General features: G+C 44.2%; 1 protein-coding gene across 3 annotated transcripts in view; it reads left to right on the top strand.

The window, feature by feature from the left end:
- Positions 1–22084, top strand: part of cc2d1a (coiled-coil and C2 domain containing 1A) — a 76125-nt gene that overhangs the window by 2313 nt on the left and 51728 nt on the right. For 2 of the 3 annotated variants that reach the window (XM_078429549.1, XM_078429548.1), the window contains exons 2-7: positions 4759–4882; positions 10551–10657; positions 13360–13437; positions 16938–17069; positions 19406–19745; positions 21390–21514. In XM_078429549.1, coding sequence (XP_078285675.1) covers positions 4759–4882; positions 10551–10657; positions 13360–13437; positions 16938–17069; positions 19406–19745; positions 21390–21514 — 906 coding nt within the window. The remainder of the gene's footprint in view (positions 1–4758; positions 4883–10550; positions 10658–13359; positions 13438–16937; positions 17070–19405; positions 19746–21389; positions 21515–22084) is intronic. The other variant, XM_078429550.1, reaches the window with a different exon arrangement.

Below are 22084 nucleotides of genomic sequence, written 5' to 3'. Positions count from 1 at the left end.
AGAGTTGTAAATCTGTGGAATTCACTGCCTCAGAAGGCAGTGGAGGCCAATTCTCTGAATGCATTCAAGAGAGAGCTAGAAAGAGCTCTTAAGGATAGCAGAGTCAGGGGGTATGGGGAGAAGGCAGGAACGGGGTACTGATTGAGAATGATCAGCCATGATCACATTGAATGGTGGTGCTGGCTTGAAGGGCCGAATGGCCTACTCCTGCACCTATTGTCTATTGTCTAATTAGTTTGAATACTTTTATATATGGAAATTATTCAATTTGCTATTCAAATTAGAAGTAAAAATTACATTATATTAGCAATATCAAATAAATTATAGTGGGGGGCGCAATTAAGATTTTGGGTTAATCAGAACCAGCAATGTGAGAAATCAAGCGTTTTTAAGTTGTAAAGAGGAGGAGTAATCCTAAATCAAAGTTGTTCCGGAGAGCATTGTTGTCTGATGGGGGAAACTAATGCTGATCAATCATGGCTGATGTTATCAGAAGGAGCTGCAAGCGACTGCTGATGTTGGAATCTTATGCAAAACACAAAGTGCTGGAAAACTCCGTGGCGGCACAGTGGCGCAGCAGTAGAGTTGCTGCCTTACAGCGAATGCAGCGCCGGAGACTCAGGTTCGATCCTGACTACAGGCGCCGTCTGTATGGAGTTTGTACGTTCCCCCCGTGACCTGCGTGGGTTTTCTCCGAGATCTTCGGTTTCCTCCCACATTCCAAAGACGTACAGGTATATAGGTTAATTGACTGGGTAAATGTAAAAATTGTTCCTAGTGTGTGTAGGATAGTGTTAATGTGCGGAGATCGCTGGGCGGCACGGACCCGGTGGGCCTGTTTCCGCGCTGTATCTCTAAAATCTAAAAATCTAAAAAAAATCTAAACTCAGCAGGTCAGGTAGCATCTATGGAGGGAAATGGACATGTGATGTTTCAGGGTGGGACCCTTTTTCAGACTTTCCCATAGCCAACAATGAACCATTCTACATTTTCTTGAGCATTGTCTGCTTTGATCTGTCATTTTTGTACCTAATTCCTCCATATCTCTAGTTTCCCTCTACCCTGACTCTCAGTCTGAAGAAGGGTCTTGACCCGAAATGTCACCCATTCCTTCTCTCCAGAGATGCTGTCTGTCCCGCAGAGTTACTCCAGCATTTTGTGTGTCTTTTCTTTTTTGAGCTGATCCACATCGATGACTGCTTCGGGGCTGCCTCCAGCACCGATGGAGAACTCGTTGATTAATCAACTTTACTGCTAACTTCCACCCTGCCATCAGTTTGAAAAAGGGTTGAGTCCCGAAACATTGTCTCTCCAACCCTCCACATGGCGGAGTAGACCTGATGGGCCAAATGGCCTAATTTTGCTCCTATAACTTATGCACATATTTGTTTGTAACAGTTTGTAATACTCGACCAGAAAAGTGGAACAAATTTGAACATTCTGCAAACTCAAAGATGTGATCCATGACATGGGAAGAATTAGACAACTTGTTAACAGTGTAGCTTTAGCTAACTGATCAGTATGCTGCTCCCCCTCTGTGATTTCTCCTGCCCTCCTACTCTACGATCAGTCTGAAGAAGGGTCTCGACCCGAAACGTCACCCATTCCTTCTCTCCCGAGATGCTGCCTGACCTGCTGAGTTACTCCAGCATTTTGTGAATAAATACCTTCGATTTGTACCAGCATCTGCAATTATTTTCTTATACTACAGTATGCTATACCAAGTAATTTCAGGAACCATGAGAAGAAGATTGTGTGCTTTAGTAGCGTCAATTTGACCAGGAGATTTATTTTGATGCAGACATCTATCTATATACTAAAAGTCTCGCTTGTTTGTTTGTTTGTTCCTGAACTACAGCCAAAACGGTACACAATAGCGCGACAATTTTAGGCCCACCTTACTCACCGTCATCCCTTTGGTGCTAATGGAAGAGGTTTCATATAAATCGGTTATATTTTTAAAGTTATTCACATTTTAAAGTTTAAATCTATCTCCTGGGGGGGGGGGGGGGGGGGGTTGAGGGGGAGGGGGAGGAGAGGGTGCTGCACCAGTGCAGGAGAGGTTTGGTCTAGTTATTAGATAAAATTCAACTAGAAAAATATTTGTATTTTAAGATTTCACTTTGTCCCATGGTTAATACCAAAACTATTTAGCATGGATCATTTCCTGCATGTTCTAGCTGATGTCAGTTTATTTCCAATGTTTATACAAGGGCTTGAATTTAACAATAATGCTGTTTGAGTGAACATTTCTAGTCATACCCAATTGAATAATGTTGGCAGTAGAAATGGGTTGCGGTAAGAAACATTGTGCACAACTAGTTTGCGTTTATTTAAGCAGTATAGCTCCACGAGTGAAAATGTAGAAAGGCCTTTGACTCACAAAAATAAAAAAACATTAACCAGCACAGCTAAACTCTTAACCTGGCCATGCAATGCTGACAGTGACTGAGTGGCAAAGAGCGTGATGTATTGCACCAGTGGAAAGCAATTGAAAATGGCTGCACATGGATGTGAAGGAACTGTGGCATTGATTTATGTTTAGTTTAGCTTAGAGATACAGTGCGGAAACAGGCCCTTTGGCCGACCGAGTCCACACTGACCAGCGGTCCCTGCACACTAACACTATCCGACACACACTAGGGTCAATTTACATTTACGCCAAGCCAATTAACCTACAAGCCTGTATGTCTTTGGAGTGTGGGAGGAAATCTGAGATCTCAGAGAAAACCCACGCAGGTCACGAGGAGAATGTACAAACTCCGGACAGACAAGCCCGTCGTCAGGATCGAACCCGGTTCTCCGGCGCTGTAGGGCAGCAGCTCCACCACTACGCCACTGTGCCGGTGGTCACTGATGATCAGTGAACAGGTCAACATCAGTGATGACTAGTGAACAGTGATCACTGTTAGTGAAGGTCGCATTACTTCACCTATGTATTGGCTTTCCTGGAAACAGAATAAGAAGCCGCTTTTATAAAATTAATAATCTAAGTAGTTAATCGTAGAGATCGTGTGGAAACAGGCCCTTTGGCCCACCGAGATTACGCAGACCAGTGATCATCCAGTACACTAGCACTATCCTACACACTGGGATCAGCCAATCATCCCTGTCCCGCCTGCAATTGGTCCAAAACGCCGCAGCGAGACTCCTGACGGGTACCCGTAAAAGGGACCACATCACCCCGATTCTGGTCTCTCTCCACTGGCTCCCAGTACGGTACAGAATCAACTTCAAGCTCCTCCTATTCACATACAAAGCCCTAAACGGGCTTGCCCCCCCCCCATATCAAAAATCTTCTAACCCACCACTCTATCTCCAGGTCCCTCAGGTCGGCCGACTTGGGGCTACTGACTATCCCGCGGTCTAGGCTTAAGCTCAGGGGTGACCGCGCTTTTGCGGTTGCAGCTCCTAGACTGTGGAACAGCATCCCTCTCCCCATCAGAACTGCCCCCTCCTCCTTTAAGTTCAGGCTCAAAACCTATTTCTACTCACTAGCGTTTGAGGCCCTCTGAGGGGGCGCTGTGAACTGTTTATGTACGTGCTGTTATGTTTGTGTGCCATTGTATGTTTGTTTCTTAGTACCTGAACTGATGTACAGCACTTTGGTCAACGTGGGTTGTTTTTAAATGTGCTATACAAATAAAATTGACTTGACTTGACTTCATATCATATCATATCATATCATATATATACAGCCGGAAACAGGCCTTTTCGGCCCTCCAAGTCCGTGCCGCCCAGCGATCCCCGTACATTAACACTATCCTATACCCACTAGGGTGACTTGGGAACAATTTACAATTTTTATTGAAACCAATTAACCTACAAACCTGTACATCTTTGGAATGTGGAAGGAAACTGGAGCACCTGTGGAAAACCCACGCGGTCACAGGGAGAGCTTGCAAACCATACAGACAGCACTTATACTCGGGATCGAACCTGGGTCTCTGACGCTGTAAGGCAGCAACTCTACCGCTGCGCTGTCCCATGTACATTTGTGACTATGTACATTTAATCTGGTTTAAAACTGCACTGTATATTGAACAACGATAGTTATTACCTTTGGAGTTATCTGATGTGTTTCCCAAATTTGCAGTCTTTTTTAATTGTGAGTGGAAGGGTTTTCCACATTTGTCATCAATTAAAGATAATGTTAATGACAATGTAGAAACAAGTAATTGCAGATGCTGGTTTATACCAGAGATAGACATAAAGTGCCGGAGTAACTCAGTGGGTCAGGCAGCGCCTCTGGGGAACATGGACAGGTGACTGCTGAGTTACTCCAGCTCTTAGTGTCTTTTTTGTGTTTATTTTTTTTGTATGTCTCTAGTGAGATCCTGAACAATGATCGAAATGTATAAGATTATTAAGATCTTATCGAAACGTATAAGATTATTAAGATCTTATCGAAACGTATAAGATTATTAAGGGGTTGGACACGTTAGAGGCAGGAAACATGTTCCCAATGTTGGGGGAGTCCAGAACCAGGGGCCACAGTTTAAGAATAAGGGGTAGGCCATTTAGAACTGAGACAGGAACGGGGTACTGATTGAGAATGATCAGCCATGATCACATTGAATGGCGGTGCTGGATCGAAGGGCCGAATGGCCTCCTCCTGCACCTATTTTCTATTGTCTAATGCAAACTGAGACAGAAAGTAAGCCCAGTTATACGAGTGATTTTAATGCAGTTTCATTTGGAAATGCTGTACCTGTGTGTTTACAGGACATCAAGTTTATGATAAGTGTGTTTTCACAGCTTGGTTTGCTGGTTGACGTCTCGCCGGACGTGAATGACAATGAAAACGAAGTTGACTTGGAAGCAGAACTGGCAATGATTACTGGACAGAAGCCAGCTGGTAGAGGAAACCAAAAGCGAAAAGGTATGATGTGAGATTTACCACTTTTCCCCACCCTCATAAGTAGAATTAGCATAAAGGGTTAGAGCAAGTTTCTTATATTCTTTAAAATTCTACGTCTGTACATTATTTGAGACGTGTCATTGTGCGGATTGCAAAGTTAAAGTGTGTGTGTGTGTGTGTGCGCTCCTGCATACAGCTGCTCTCAATACTGATGTCTACTTTTGTTTTGCTTGCTGTGGAGTCATAACTGATAAGCTATGATTTGAAAATTGTCTTGGAGTGGAGTCATAAGTTAGATTATCATTTAAGTATTTTGTTGGGTTTGAATTGGGAATGGAATAGGGAAGAACCTAGTGGTGCAGGGAAATCAACCCTTGCCCTGGTGCTATTTCCAGTGTTGGAAAGTAGAATGTAGAACAGTTCAACACAGGAACAGACCCTTCAGCCCACAATGTTGGTGCTGAACATGATGCCAAGATAAATTAGTCCACCTGTTCGCCTGTGATCCGTATTTAGATTGTATCTGCACACTGTGGATGGCTCAATTGTAATCAAGTATTGTCTTTTTGCTGACTGTTTAGCACGCAACAAAAGCTTTTCACTGTACTTCGGTACATGCCAATAAACGAAACTTGTCTCATAAGCTCAATATTCCTCAATTCTCTGCATATCCATGTGCCTTTCGGAAATCTGCTTAAGCAGAGGTGTTGTATCTGCCCCCTTGCCGCAAGTTGCAGGCTCCCACCACCCTCTGTGTGCAAAGAAACTTCCCCTGCACATCTCCTTTAAACTTGGCCCCTCTCATGGAGTGATACAGTGTGGAAACATGGCCTTCAGCCCAACACCAGCCAACACTAGTCCCACCTGCCTGCACTTGGTCCAAATCCCACCAAAACTGTCTTATCCATGCACCTGTCTAACTGTTTCTTAAATGTTAGGATAGTCCCAGCCTCAACTACCTCCTCTGGCAGCTTGTTCCATACACCCACCACCCTTTGTGTGAAAAAGCTACCCTTCAGATTCCTATTAAATCTTTTCTCCTTCACCTTGAACCTATGTCCTCTGGTCCTCGATTCCCCTACTCTGGGCAAGAGATTCTGTGCATCGACCTGATCTATTCCTCTCATGATTTTATAAACCACAATAAGATCATCCCTCATCCTTGTGCGCTCCAAGGAATAGAGACCGAGCCTACTCAACCTCTCCCTATAGCTCACACCCTCTAGTCCTGGCTCACTTGAAAACTATGCCCTCTAGTGGCTTTCAAGTGACTTTGGTGCAAGCTTGGAATATCAGAACATTTTGCAATTGCCATGACTATATGAAGAAGAGCAGAGAACTTGAAAACAAGAAATGGGAGCATACCATGCAGCCTCTTGATCATTACCTACATTCAATAAACACATGGCTGATTTTTATTTTTATTATTTTCTGCCTTATCTGCCATTTCTCTTTATTTTGTTGATGTGTAATATCTTTTGATGTTGATCTTGAATGCACTCGATGTCTGAGCCTCTAAAATCCCAGAGAATCACCACCCTCTGAGTGAAGGGCTTACTTCTCTTCTCAATGCCAATACGTTGACCCTTTATTTTGAAACTGATACCACTGCTGAGGGAAGTATTAATCTTGCCTTCAACTCTGACAAACCTGTAAGAATTTGAATGATTCTGTGTGCCTTTCAATGATATCTTCTTATTCATGTAAATTGAAGAGAGTATTGGCTCCTTTTTGTCTACCTCGCCCTCTGTCCCATCAAATCCCAGGAATCAATCTGTGAGCCTATGCTGCATTCCCTCTGTAACAAGTACATCCTTAAATGGGGAGACCACATCTGTACACTATTTCAAGGGCAGTCATGCAAGGAAAATTCTTTTGATGACTGAACAAAAATCTGTTCCAAACGAGCACTTCCGAATACAGACTATCTGTCACTTATCTCAATGCTGTATCTGCAATCTTGTCCACAAGCTTGCTTCCACATGTTCCTGCGGTATAGCAATGACAGCATTTGGCTCAGACATCCTGGAGCATCAGTGCTTTTGTACGAATAGATATATGAAATCCATATTGCTTTGGAGAGCATTTATTAAAGAAACCTCCTTTCTATGTTAGATGTTATCTCGGCCAGTTGTTCAAAACAATTACTGCAACCTCCCATTACTTTCATTTGAATGACTTTCAATCCTATTCAACAGGCCTTGACCTAATTAGAAAAGCGAATAATTATTATACCAAGACCCACAATAGAAATATTAATACGCAGATCCATGCAGGTACCCCAGCGTGATATTGCTGCACTGCCAAAAATTCTATTTGTCAGATGCTGTTAGGTTTATAGAAAAGATCCTATGGGTTTAATACAAAGAGGATGTTGGTAGTTCTTATTGGTACTAAACAATGTTTATCCCTCACTTAACACGGCCAATTTTTTTTAATTCAGAAAAAACCCCATCAGATTTGTTTTTGGAAGCTACCTGTGAACACATTACGTGGCTCATAAGCTGACCGGATTTCAAAAATATATCAGTAACTTAGAGATTTTTACACAAGGCATGAAAGGTGGCTTCAAAATTTTTCTATATCCGCAGAAGAAGATTAAACAGATCTTCTGTTTAATGTGAAATGCATTGCTTCTGGCCTTTATTACAAGGAATAGCATTATGTCATTTTAAAGGCTATTTTTCTTTTGCATCTTTTCTGAGTAAGCGCTGAGGTGATTGAGGGCAAGGAATAAACAATTTCCCCTATTTGTATCGGGTATCTGGCACTTTTGGATCAGCCTTGCAATGGACCGGGTATATTTTCCCCTGACAAATCTTTTAGACAAAACTCTAATTACCACCTCTCTTTTTTCGATTTCATTTAATTGCGATCAATACGGTATTACTTTACAAAACAGTTTGCAGTTATATACCAGATAGACACAAAAAGCTGTAGTAACTTAGCGGGTCAGACAGCATCTCTGGAGAAAAGGAATAGGTGACGTTTTGGGTCGAGACCCTTCAGACTGAGAGTCAGGGGAAAGAGAAACTAGAGATATAGACGGTGATATAGAGAGCTCAGCATTGTCGAGGTACATTACAGGCATGTTTTCAAATAATTGAAACCTGACTACTGTGTTCAGTTAAGGGTAGACACAAGGAACTGTAGATACTGGACACAACACAAAGTGCTGGGGTAACTCAGCAGATCAGGCAACATCTCTGGTGACCATGGATAGGTGATGTTTTGAACTCTTCTTAAGACTTCAGTTGAGACCTGGGTTGATCGGCGAACCTGTCTGAAAGAAATGGCTATGGAGGTGGTGGATGTGCTTCGTCATCTTCCCAAATTGTGTAGATTCGACAATGGTTCCTGCAGACTAGAAGAGAGAATATGTACATTTGAGGAAAAAAGAGAGTGAAAACGGTACCAGATAACATCACAAGAGTATGTAGTAGAATCTATTATTTGGGACGTAGTAATGTGGTACCTGAAAATAATAATAGCAAGATTGGGTAGAGTCTAGATGGACACAAAATGCTGGAGTAACTCAGTGGGACTCAGTCTGGAGAGAAGGAATGGGTGACGTTTTGGGTCGAGACCCTTTTTCAGACTGAGGATTCAAGACAGAGGATTTAGGCAATCATGTTTGACAAATGTGTTGTAATGTTCTGAATTTGTACCTTGCAGAATAGAGAAAGGGGGAGAATTGATGGTTGTGGTTTGCTTGTACTTTCAGAAGGTTGTTGTTGAGGTGTCACACATGGTTATTGAACAGATTTAGAGTAAAACCAGCGTCTAGTTCCTTATGTCTCTCTAGAGCAAGATACTATTGTACTTGGAATGGGTTAATGAAAAGTCAGAATAAATAGGTCACCTTTGGGTTAAGAGGCTGGGATTAGTGGGGGTACCATGGAACGATGCTGGGGCCCCAACTGTTCACAATCTGTCAATGATTTGAATGAGGGAATCATGTGAACATTATCATTGCTTTGCATATCTTTCATTCATTTGTTCTATATCTCTCTATATCACCATCTATATCTATCATTTCCCTTTTCCCTGACTGAAGAAGGGTCTCGACCTGAAATGTCACCTATTCCCTTTCTCCAGAGATGCTGTCTAACTCACTGAGTTATTCCAGCTTTTTGTCTATCTTCCTTGTAAAAAATATAAGCAGGTTTGTAGATGATAAAAAGTTGGGTAACAGTGTGCATTATGAAGAGAATGCAAAAACCTCTGGGTTATAGATAGGTTAAGTGCGGGAAAGCAAGGACATGTCAAATTGAATATAATGAAGCAAAATATGAAGCCGTCCTTTTTGTTAGAAAAAATGCAGTAATCATTTAAGTAGTGAGAGACTGAAATGTGTTAGTGTTAATGGGACTTTGGTGTCTTTGTATGTGTATTACTGCAAATTAATATGCACTTACGACAATTAATTAGAAAGCACAGCACAACTTTTGGTGTAAGAGCATTTGAGAAAAATAATAAATTCATCTTACCACACCAATACTAAATCATACTGAACGTGCCTAGAATATTGTGTACAGCTCTGGTCTTACTATCCAAGAAAAAACAGAGGGTGTGCAATGAACAATTGTCAAATTGACTGCTGGGTCAGAGGGTTTATCTCATGTGGAGAGACTAGATGAGCTGTGCCTGAGCTTAATTAGAATTTAGCAAAATAAGAAGTTGATCTTATGGAAACATAACATTTTTGATACAGTAGGTGCAAAGTTAACATTTGCCCTGATGCGATTTCTTTGAACCAATGGTCACAATGTGAAAAAAAATACTCATCTATTCAGGGCTGTGGAGAGTTGTTTAAAAAAAAAACTTTCCCCAGAGAGCACTGAGCCTTTAGAATTTTTCACCGAGAATCGTGGACATCTGCTCACTGAGAATACACAGTGGAAAGGAATTGACTGATTTTATTTTTTGATATTTGCGAATATGTGGTTAGTGCATGAAAGTGGCAGAGTTAACAGATCAGCCGTGATTTAATTAAGTGATAGAGTTGGGGCAGGGGGCTGAATGGCCATCCTCTGCTTCTGTTTAAGACAGACACAAAGTGCTGGAGTGACTCAGTGGGTCGGATAGCATCTCTGGAGAAAATGGATAGGTGATGTTTCGGGTTTGGACCCTTCTTCAAACAGACTGCTTCTCTTCTAAAGAGATCCAGTCTGAAGAAGGGTCTCGATCCAAGACATCACCCATTCCTTCATCCAGAGATGCTGCCTGCCCCGCTGAGTTACTCCGGCATTTTGTGTCTATCTTCTGCTTCTCTTCCTCTGCTTCTGTTTCTTGTGCTTGTGACGTGCCAGCGATGTTAATTTGAAATCTGCACGCTGCGAAAAATGTTTGTGCACTGAATGAAGCAACAAAATAAAATGGGTTAATTTTTACTGCAAATTAACGAGCAGGTGCAACACATAATTAGAGAAAACAGAGTATGTTAACATCTGTAAGAGCAATTAAGTACAAGAGTATAAATTTTACGGCAACAATATAGGATCCTGCTGAATGTGTCTGGAATATTGTGTGCAGGCCTGGCCTTACTGCCTTTTGAAAGATATGTTTAGGAAAGAAGGTGTAGGGTGAACAATTGTCAGATTGATTCCTGGATTAGAGGGTGTATCGTGTGGGGAGAGACTAGATAGTCTGGGCCTATGTTTATTTAGATGGTCTCTTGCTTTTGTAGCTCCACTCCCAATGGAAGCTATTGAGAGAATGGCTGCACTGTGCATGAAGGACCCCGATGAAGAAGACAGTGACGACAATGTGGACGATGATGACGCAGACTTGATGGTAAAGATATTTTCGCATGAAATTTTTGATTTTCTTTTGCCTGAGCTGAAGTCCAAGTCTGGTTTTCATTGTTTTCTGTGGCCCTACACCATTAAAAAAAATGGGCAGTACATTGGCACAGTAGTAGAGTTGTTGCCTTACAGTGCCAGAGACCCGGGTTTGATTCTGGCTACGGGTGCTGCGGGACAGGCAGCATCTCTGGAGAGAAGGAATGGGTGACGTTTCAGGTTGAGACCTGTCTGAAGAAGGGTCTTGACCCGAAATGTCACCCATTCCTTCTCTCCAGAAATGCTGCCTGTGGCACTGAGTTACTCTAGGATTTTGCGTCTCTCTACAGGTATATCTTTCCTTAAATAGGAAGACCAGATACATAATATAGTGCAAAGTATAGCTGATAGTGCTCCAGCTTTTTGTGTCTATCTTCCCTTTCTTTTAATGTTCTCTATCTTTTCTTTGTCTTAGATTGTGTTTAAGTAGCTGAGATTTGCTGTCCTGGGCATTACTGCTGCAGAGACAGCCAAGAGCTGACAGTTTTGCCTCTAAACACTGACCAGAGCCACGTATTGGCCTTTGGAATCCAGATTGCAACTTTGGTGTAGAACTGAGTGTTGCTCTTCGATGCACTGTAAAAGGTGGGCAGAAGAGATTCCAAGAGAAGCGAGAGCCCTGGTGGCTACCAGGCATCCTTTAACTAATATTTACAAAAACAGATTGCCTCGTGATGTTAAGTTGTAGGAGCAGAATTAGGCCATTCATCCCATCAAGTCTACTCTGCCATTCAATCATGTCTGATCTATCTCTCCCTCCTAACCCCATTCTCCTCCCTTCTCCCCATAACCCCTGACACCTCTAAAAATCAAGAATCTATCTCTGCCTTAAAAATATCCACTGACTTGGCCTCCACAGCTTTCTGTGGCAAAGAATTCCACAGATTCACCACCTCTTCATTCTCTTGAAGGAAATGGGGTTTATTCATCTCGCACAATGCAGAGGACTGACTTATGTTTAAAAAAAAATACGTCCAAAAGTTTCTTGCCTAGAATTGCTTTGTGACTTTGCATTTCATTAAAGAGTGGGTCTTATTTTCCTTTTCAAAATGTTAGTAGAACAAAGTAGCCTAACTTTCTGGAATAAATCTTTCAACACCTATTTCTTTTGGAGGCTTGCATTCTAGACAATAGACAATAGGTGCAGGAGGAAGCCATTCGGCCCTTCGAGCCAGCACCGCCATTCAATGTGATCATGGCTGATCATTCTCAATCAGTACCCCGTTCCTGCCCTCTCCCATACCCCCTGACTCCGCTATCTTTAAGAGCTCTATCTAGCTCTCTCTTGAATGCATTTGGAGAATTGGCCTCCACTGCCTTCTGAGGCAGAGAATTCCACAGATTCACAACTCTCTGACTGAAAAAGTTTTTCCTCATCTCAGTTCTAAATGGCCTACCCCTTATTCTTAAACTGTGGCCCCTTGTTCTGGACTCCCCCAACATTGGGAACATGTTTCCTGCCTCTAACGTGTCCAACCCCTTAATAATCTTATACGTTTCGATAAGATCTCCTCTCATCCTTCTAAATTCCAGTGTATACAAGCCTAATGGCAAATGTTAGGAAAAGGAACCATAATGGAACTTAAATACCGTTGAGTTAACTTCTTTGTGAAGGGCTGTTAACAAATCTACTTGAAAGTATTACAACAATAAATTGAGTGCTCTTTCAAATTGGTATCCTTTTTGTTTCTCGACTATTAATACTGATGGAAACACTGTAGTTTACATTGTTTCTCTGCATTAGTTTAGTTTAGAGACATACCACGGACACAGGCCCTTCGGCTCACCCAAACCACACCGTCCAGCGATATCTGCACGTTGACACTACCCCACACACACACTAGGGACAATTTTACAATACAATCCAATACAATATATCTTTATTGTCATTGTACAGGGGAACAACGAGATTGGGAATGCACCTCCCATACGATGCAATAAATTAATTAGCTACTCGGTATTAATTTAAACAACCCAATGAAACAAATTGGAACAGTTTTAAAACAGAATAAAGTGCAAGTAGATCTGTGCCGGTTCACTGTGCGATGTGACCATCCGGCTCAGCAGGACCGGTTCATAGCAGCTACGGCCCTGGGGATGAAGCTGTTCCTGAGTCTGGAGGTGCGGGCGTAGAAGGCCTTGTATCGTCTGCCCGATGGTAGAAGTTCGAACAGATTGTTGCAGGGGTGTGAAGAGTCTTTGTGGATGCTGGTGGCTTTTCTGAGGCATTGTGTGTTGTAGATGCCCTCCAAGGCTGGTAGCTGTGTTCCGATGGTCCTCTGAGCTCTATGGACTACCCGCTGAAGAGCTCTCCTCTCTGCCTCCGTGCAGCTGAGGTACCACACAGGGATGCCATGTGTTAGAATTTTTACATTTATACTAAGCCAATTAACCTACAAACCTGTACATCTTTGGAATGTGGGAGGAAACCGAAGATCTCGGAGAAAACCCACGCGGTCACAGGAAGAACGTACAAACTCCGTACATAAAGCACCTGTAGTCAGGATTGAACCCGGGTCTCTGGCACTGTAAGGCAGTAGCTCGGCCGTTGTGCTGCCCACGTATATGAGTGGAAAGAGTTAATCGCCAGTCACGTGTTTGAATTTAGATAATTCTGTGCAATTTTAGACTATTTTAAAGTCACTACTTTTCCAGGCAGAACTGAATGAAGTGCTTGAAGATGATGAACGGAGTATGAATGGCACTCGACCTGCGCCTGACAGAATTTCACAGGTAGATTAAATTTCATTTACATTAATGTTTTTAAATGAAATGAACATATTAAGATTGCATTTTTTGCTGTTGCCATTTGAAGTTACTATTGGAATTTAGACTTTGAATTTCCTTCAAAGCATGGTTCATTTAGCAGTGAAGTCACGAGAAACTATAGATGCTGTAATCTTGAAACTTAGTGTTGGAGGAACTCAGCCGGTCAGGCAGCATCTGCGGGAGGACATGAACAGATCAATGGGTCTGAAGAAGGGTCTCAACCCAAAATGTCATCTGTTCCTTCCTTTCCTTCCACTGTTGCTGCCCGACCATCAAATTACTCCAGCAATTTGTGTTTTGATTTGACAATGAGTATTGCCAGCCCCAAGTTTAATCTCTACATTATTACTGCCGTGAAAGTCAGCAGGGACAGAGTGGGCTTGTTTCTATGCTGCCTCAGTTCAGTTTAGTTAATTGTCATTTGGTACAATGAAACACTTTTGTTGCATGCTATTCAGTCAGTGGAAAGACAATACATGATTACAATCGAGCCATTCACAGTGTACAGATACACGATAAAGGGAATAACGCTTAGTACATGATAAAGCCAAAGTCCGATCAGAAATAGTCCAAGCTTCACCAGTGAGGTAGATAGTCGTTCAGGACTGCTCTCTAGATGTGGTAGGATGATTCGGTTGCTTGATAACAGCTGGGAAGAAACTGTCCCTGAATCTGGAGGTATATAAGAAAATAACTGCAGATGCTGGGACAAATCGAAGGTATTTATTCAGAAAATGCTGGAGTAACTCAGCAGGTCAGGCAGCATCTCAGGAGAGAAGGAATGGGTGACGTTTTGGGTCGAGACCCTTCTTCAGTCTGAAGAAGGGTCTCGACCCGAAACATCACCCATTCCTTCTCTCCTGAGATGCTGCCTGACCTGCTGAGTTACTCCAGCATTTTCTGAATCTAGAGGTGTTTGTTTTCACACTTTTATACTTTTTGTCCGATTTCTTGCTTTGCCTTTTTCTATGCTATCTGACTCTTAAGTTTTAAGGGAAGTCTAATATATCATACGAAACGATAAACTTTATTCATCCCCGGAGGGACATTGGTCTGCCAACAATCACAACACACAGCAAGGTGCACAAACACTTGAGATTAAAAGTGGGAAAAGAAAAGAAAATGACAAGTGACTGTTGGCTGGCTGCCATGTGCACGGCGCCTAAACCGGAACAGACGAACAAACGAACAAACACCTGCAGACTTATCCCCTGTGCAGAGGATTCTAAAACTACAGTGCTCCCCCCTCCCCCACACCGGATTCCCCTTTGTTCTCCCACCACCCCCCCACGCCGGGTCCTCCGTTGTTTTTCATGGCGGTTCCCCCATGCCAGGTCACCATTGTTTCCCCCTCCACGCTCCACCGCTGCCGCCGCCGATGCTCCGTTGCCGCTGAGGCCCCACCACCGCCGAGGATCCCGTTGCCGTCGAGGCACAAGCTGCCGCAGCAGAGGGTCAAGTCAAGTCAAGTTTATTTGTCACATGCACATACACGATGTGCAGTGAAATGAAAGTGGCAATGCCTGCGGATTGTGCACAAAAAAGAATTACAGTTACAGCATATAAATAAAGTTAATACAGTTAATACAGAGAAGACAAAAATTTAGTCCCTGGAGTTATAAAAGTTAAAAGTCCTGATGGCCTGTGGGAAGAAACTCCGTCTCATCCTCTCCATTTTCACAGCGTGTCAGTGGAGGCGTTTGCCTGACCGTAGCAGCTGGAACAGTCCGTTGCTGGGGTGGTAGGGGTCCCTCATAATCTTGCTTGCTCTCGATCTGCACCTCCTGATGTATAGGTCCTGCAGGGGGGCGAGTGTAGTTCCCATGGTGCGTTCTGCCGCGCGCACTACTCTCTGCCCCTGCCCATCGCCACTGCCCATCGCCACTGCCACTGAGGCTCCTCCGGCCCAGACGGGCCTCGCTGCCCGGCTCCTCCGCAGTTCCCTGGCAGCCCCGGGGGTTCTCTAGTTTAGGATCTCTCATTTAATGGCTTGTGTTTGAGTAGCTCTTATTTGGGGAATCAGGAGAGCTTGAGGAGTTAGGAGCAGCACAGATAGCTTAAACCGAAAAGCTCCAATACATTAATTTTGCATTGCTGATTCATGGGAAGTGGAATGAAGATTAAATTGGATGAATAATTGAATATAAAAAGGGAAATTAATTATGTGGGGATAATGAAGACAAATGACTTTAAAGCCACTTGGTCACGTTGAGAAGAAATCTTTGTGCTGTATTTGGTGGTAGAATTTAATTTAAGGTGTCCACCTAGATTAATATTGAGGAGTCAGATTTGATCTTCTGGGACTAACATCTATCTTCAGACCTGACATGTTAACTGAGCCTTTTTTTCCTGACCTTGGGAGTGTTTCGTGCGACTGGGATCTTTGCCTTATCAGCATTCCGGACTGGACTCCAAGCGCGCACCAGAGTTATCTTAATAGAACTCGGTCAACGGAATGTTATATCAAATCAATACGTACAAGGAAAAGCTCTTGCAGAGCGCTGTGGGAGGATGGGGTAGTGCGGGGGTATAATCTCAAAGTAAAGATTGTCCATTCAAAACAGAAACAAGGAATAATTAATTCTGAGGGTTGGACATGTTTGGAATTTTCTGCCTCACCAGAAGTGTAGTTACTGCTCAAAGGGCCCTAATCAGTTACTGTCCCATTTCTTGTGTTACTTTATGAATCTGTGGTCCCAGCAATGCTCGAGCGATCAGAAGTATCTCCTTGGTTTAGTACTTTGGCGGCACGGTGGCGCTGCGGTAGAGTTGCTGCCTTACAGCGCCAGGGACCCCGGTTCGATCCTGACTATGGTCGCAGTCTGGACGGAGCTTGTACGTTCTCTGTGACCGCATGGGTTTTCCCCGGGTGTTCTGGTGGTTTCCACCCACAATCCAAAGACATCCACGTTTGTAAGCTAATTCACTTCGGTAAAAGTTCTAAATGTGTAGGATAGGGCTAGTGTATGGTGATCGCTGCTTGGCGTGGACTCGGTAGGTCGAAGGGTCTGTTTCTGCGCCGTATCTCTAAACTAAACTAAAAAGAGTGCTTAATCACAGTGTGAATTGTTGTAGAGAGCGTTACACTTTAGATTTAGATTTTTAGATTTAGAGATACAGCGCAGAAACAGGCCCTTCGGCCCACCGGGTCCGCGCCGCCCAGCGATCCCTGCACACTAACACTATCCTACACACACTAGGGACAATTTTTACATTTGCCCAGCCAATTAACCTACATACCTGCACATCTGTAGAGTGTGGGAGTAAACCGAAGATCTCGGAAGAAAACCTACGCAGGTCACGGGGAGAACGTACAAACTCCGTACAGACGGCGCCCGTAGTCTGGATCGATCCTGAGTCTTCGGCGCTGCATTCGCTGTAAGGCAGCAACTCTACCGCTGCGCCACCGTGTCGCCCCACTCTAAGATCATGAACTAATTGAGTGTGCCTATGTTTAATTACAGCACAGTACATCATCTGTGGGCAGCCTGGAAGGCACCCTGGCGGAGAGGATTGAGATGTACAAATGTGCGATAGACAATGCGAAACAATCAGGCGAAAGCTCCAAACTGCGAAGATACGAACGTGGCCTTAAGGTTAAAAGTATCAGTCAACTATCTGAAATCAGCTAGTTATGTAGATATTCACAAAATGCAGGAGTAACTGAAGAAGGGTCTCGACCCGAAACGTCACCCATTCCTTCTCTTCTGAGATGCTGCCTGACCTGCTGAGTTACTCCAGCATTTTGTGAGTAAATACCTTCGATTTGTACCAGCATCTGCAGTTATTTTCTTACAGTTATGTAGATATGGTGGTCAAAAAAGCTTGGCCTTCATTAGTCATAGTATATATTGAGTATGGAAATTGTAGTTATACAACACATTGGTGAGGCCACATTTAGAGTATTGCGTTCAGTTTTGGTCACCATGTTATGGGAAAGGTATGCTTGCCTTTATAAATCAGAACATCGAGTATAGAAGTTGGGATGTAATGTTAAAATTGTACAGGGCATTGGTGAGGCCGAATCTGGAGTATGGTGTGCAGTTCTGGTCGCCAAATTATAGGAAGGATGTTGACAAAATGGAGAGGGTACAGAGGAGATTTACTAGAATGTTGCCTGGGTTTCAGCACTTAGGCTACAGAGAGAGGTTGAACAGGTTGGGTCTTTATTCTTTGGAGCGTAGAAGGTTGAGGGGGGACTTGATAGAGGTTTTTAAAATTTTGAGAGGGACGGACAGAGTTGACGTGGGTAGGCGTTTCCCTTTGAGAGTGGGGAAGATTCCAACAAGGGGACATTGCTTCAGAATTGAGGGACAAAGGTTTAGGGGTAACATGAGGGGGAACTTCTTTACTCAGAGGGTGGTGGCTGTATGGAATGGGCTTCCGGTGGAAGTGGTGGAGGCTGGCTCGATTTTATTATTTAAGAGTAAATTGGATAGGTATATGGATAGGAGGGGATTAGAGGGTTATGGTCTGAGTGCAGGTAGATGAGACTAGGTCAGGGAGAATGGTCGGCGTGGACTGGTAGGGCCGGACAGGCCTGTTTCCATGCTATAGTTGTTATATGTTATATATGTTATATGTTATATGATGGAACGGGCGTGGAGAAGATTTGATGATGATGATGCTTTATTGGCACACTTACCTTAGGGACAGTGTAATTTTTAGTTTTGCATACCATAGACAAAGTATGCAAAGAGTCGCAACATATAGGGTGCCTCAAGAAATGCCTATAGGGTGTCTGAAGAAGGGTCTCGACCTGAACTTTTTTTTTTATAGAGAAACAGGCCCTTCGGCCCAGCGATCCCCGCACATTAACACTATCCTACACACACTAGGGACAATTTTTACATTTGCCCAGCCAATTAACCTACATACCTGTACGTCTTTGGAGTGTGGGAGGAAACCGAAGATCTCGGAGAAAACCCACGCAGGTCACGGGGAGAACGTACAAACTCTGTACAGACGGCGCCCGTAGTCAGGATCGAACCTGAGTCTCCGGCGCTGCATTCGCTGTAAGGCAGCAACTCTACCTCTGCGCCACCGTGCCGCCTTTCCTCACCCATTCCTTCTCTTCAGAGGTGCTGCCTGTCCTGCTGAGTTACTCCAGCATTGTGTGTCTATCTAAGGTGCCAATGATGTTTGCCAGAACTCTGGGGCCTTAGCTTTTGGGAGAGTTTGGGCAGATGTTGACTCTATTCCTTGGAGTACAGTGAAGGAAGAGGCGTGACCTGATAGAGGTGAACAAAAACATGAGAGGAATAGATCGGGTAAAAACACAGAGTCTTTTGACCAGAGTAGGGAGTATCGAGAACCAGAAGAGATAGGTTTTTTGCTGTGGGGGGAAAGATGTAATAGGATCTTGAGGGGTAACATTTTTACACAAAGAGTGGAGGGTATATGCTCAGCCGCGGGACTTTTCATCGCCCGGCGCGGCGGGGCCTTCCATCACCCGGCACGGCTCGGCCACGGGGCCTTCCATCACCCGGCACGGCTTGGCCGCGGGGCCTTCCATCACCCGACGCGGCTCGGCCGCGGGACCTTCCATCTCCTTGCGGGGGCTGCGCGAGTCGGGAGCCTCGGTCACCTCGGCAGAAGTTGAACCATCTATCCGTGGGAGAAGCAGGGGGGAAGAGAGAAGAATTTTTTTTGCCTTCCATCACAGTGAAGGGGTGTCTGGAGGAGTCACTGTGATGGATGTTTGTGTTAAAATTGTGTGTTTTGTGTCTTTTACTCTGTATTGTTGTGGCTGCGTGGCAAATGATTTTCGTTCAATTCATTTTGAATGACAATAAAGGTAATTCAGATTCAGATCACGGGAAGCCCTTTGAGCTCTTTTAATGGTCTCGGCCACCTGGATTGTGGAGTGCAGTCAAATGAGAAAACATTCTTTTTTTGAGTCCTGTTAATGATCTCTTTTTTTCTTTTTCAGACTCTACAATCGATGTTTACATCTGCGAAGAAAGGGAAGCTGATTGATGAGGAGGACATCCCACCCGCCGTGGCTTCCGGGAGAAATAATAACACAACCACTCCACCTGCCTCAGAGAAAGCAACACCCTCAACAGGGGATCGGTCTTTGTTGATCGACCTTTCTGAGCCCACAGAGCACCCTGTGCCACCACCGAAGTCTGCAGCACCTCCTCTGCTACCCAAGCCAAAGATATTCGTACCCCAAGTTATTTCTCCATCGGTCATGGAGCAAAGCCCACGGGCACTGCCAGTCCCGGCAAAAATAGAAACAACCATCCCTGTGTCTAATAACAAAGCAGGTAGGGTTGGAGGAACGCGTAGGAAAGAAAACTGCAGTTGCTGGCTTAAGTCGAAGGTGTACACAAAATGCTGGAATAATAGACAATAGACAATAGGTGCAGGAGGAGGCCATTCGGCCCCCCGGTCAATGTGATCATGGCTGATCATTCTCAATCAGTACCCCGTTCCTGCCTTCTCTCCATACCCCCTGACTCCGCTATCCTTAAGAGCTCTATCTAGCTCTCTCTTGAATGCATTCAGAGAATTGGCCTCCACTGCCTTCTGAGGCAGCATCTCTGGAGAGATGTTTCTGGGTGACGTTTCGGGTCGAGACCCTTCTTTGGACCCGAATTCTGCACGCTGTCGGTAGCTTTCTCTGGTCGTAGTCATGCAGCTAAGAAATCGGCCCAGCTTGCCCACACCGGCAACATGTCCCAGCTACATCCACCACCCTTTGTGTGCAGAAATGTCCCCTCAAATTCGTATTAAATCTTTTCCCCTTCACCTTAAACCTAGTCCTCTGGTTTTCGATTCCCCTACTCTGGGCATGAGACTGTGCAGCTACCCGATCTATTCCTCGTGTAGGAAGGAACAGCCGATGCTGGTTTAAACCGAAGAGGAGGTGTGAAGAAGGGTCTCGACCCAAAGCGTCAACTATTCCTTTCCTCCAGAGATGCTGCCTGACCTGCTGAGTTACTCCAGCATTTTGTGTCTATCTTCGGTAGCTTTCGATTTCTTGACGGCTTTTATTTCATTTTTATTTCCAGCCATGTCGCAATGAGTATCCTTTTTGACTCTGAGTTAAAAGCTTGGAGTTTAAATGCTGCCCCAGAGATTTGCTCACTGAACTGAACCCGACACCCTTCATTGCAGTGCAGAGTGTGGGTTACACTGCTGGAGCCATTTTGTTTGGGTGAGATGGTCTTCATCTCTGGCAGCCCTTAACAACAAATACCACGGGTCTAGTTTGCAGAACATTGTCGGGGAGTTCTCCCAGTGTCCAGCCCAATATTTACTTATTATATTATTCACTGAATCAGTGAAGAACTGGATTCTCTCTTTGAAGAACTTCCTTTCTCCACTTTGCCTAAGTTCTCTCAATGTGGTGGCGCAACGGTAGAGTTGCTGCCTTACAGCGAATGCAGCGCCGGAGACTCGGGTTCGATCCTGACTACGGGCGCCGTCTGTACGGAGTTTGTATGCTCTCCCCGTGACCTGCGTGGGATTTCTCCGAGATCTTTGGTTTCCTCCCACACTCCAAAGACGTGCAGGTTTGTAGGTTAATTGGCTGGGCAAATGTAAAAATTGTCCCTAGTGGGTGTAGGATAGTGTTAATGTGCGGGGATCGCTGGGCGGCGCGGACCCGGTGGGCCGAAGGGCCTGTTTCTGCACTGTATCTCTAAATCTAAATGTTGATTCTATAAGTGATAGGAGCAGAGTTAGGCCACTCTTGTGTTTTGATTGAATAATATGAGTCGTGTTCCTTCTGAAGCCACAATTCTCATACGCGTACAGTGTTGGCGCAGTCTGCCTTTCAGCTTGGTGTTATTGTCACAGGGTACTGCTCTTGGAATGAAAGAGGTATTATTGTTTCTAAGGAGCAATGTACATGACTTCTCTGTGGCAGTGACATCTCTGAGCTTCGTTCTTTCAATGTGTTTCAGTATCAGTGAATTCTAGCATGAAGGAGAGTGCAATGAGCAGGCAACGAGAATACAAGCTGGCCGCACTGCACGCCAAGCGCAACGGTGACACGGAGCTCGCAACCAAGTACTACCAAATAAGCAAGGTGAGGTTAATGATAAACCCTATTAACTTTCATGTTTCAAAGCACATGAATTTGAGCAGGGACTGAGGACATTATATATTTCCCAATATACTTAAACATTATCACGTTCCGCTTGACTGTTGATGCTCAGTTTTGAATTAAGCTGAGAGTCATGTTAAAATAATATAGTACTCTTCAACCGCGAAGAAACTTGGGTTCAACAGCCTCGGCCCAGGTTCCTTCTCTGCAGAAGAGTACGTTGACTTTAGACTTTAGCGATGCAGCGCGGAAACAGGCCCTTTGCCCCACCGAGTGTGTGCCGACCAGCCATCAACCTATACTCTAGCACTATCCTACACTCTAGGGACAATTTACAATTTTTACACGTCTTTGGAGCGTGGGAGGAAACCAGAGCACCCGGAGAAAACCCACGTTGTCATAGGGAGAACGTACAAACTCTTTACAGACAGCACCCGTAGTCAGAATCGAACCCGGGTCTCTGGTGCTGTAAGGCAGCAACCCTACTGTGCCACCAAAAGTCAATACTTGTCTTAACACCTTTTCTGCTTGTTACTAGTATAGATCTGACCC

This window comes from Rhinoraja longicauda, chromosome 37 (assembly GCF_053455715.1).
Source record: "Rhinoraja longicauda isolate Sanriku21f chromosome 37, sRhiLon1.1, whole genome shotgun sequence".
NCBI classification, from domain to species: Eukaryota; Metazoa; Chordata; class Chondrichthyes; order Rajiformes; family Arhynchobatidae; genus Rhinoraja; species Rhinoraja longicauda.
Note: the sequence above shows the minus strand (reverse complement) of the source record. Positions and strands in the feature narration are given on the sequence as shown.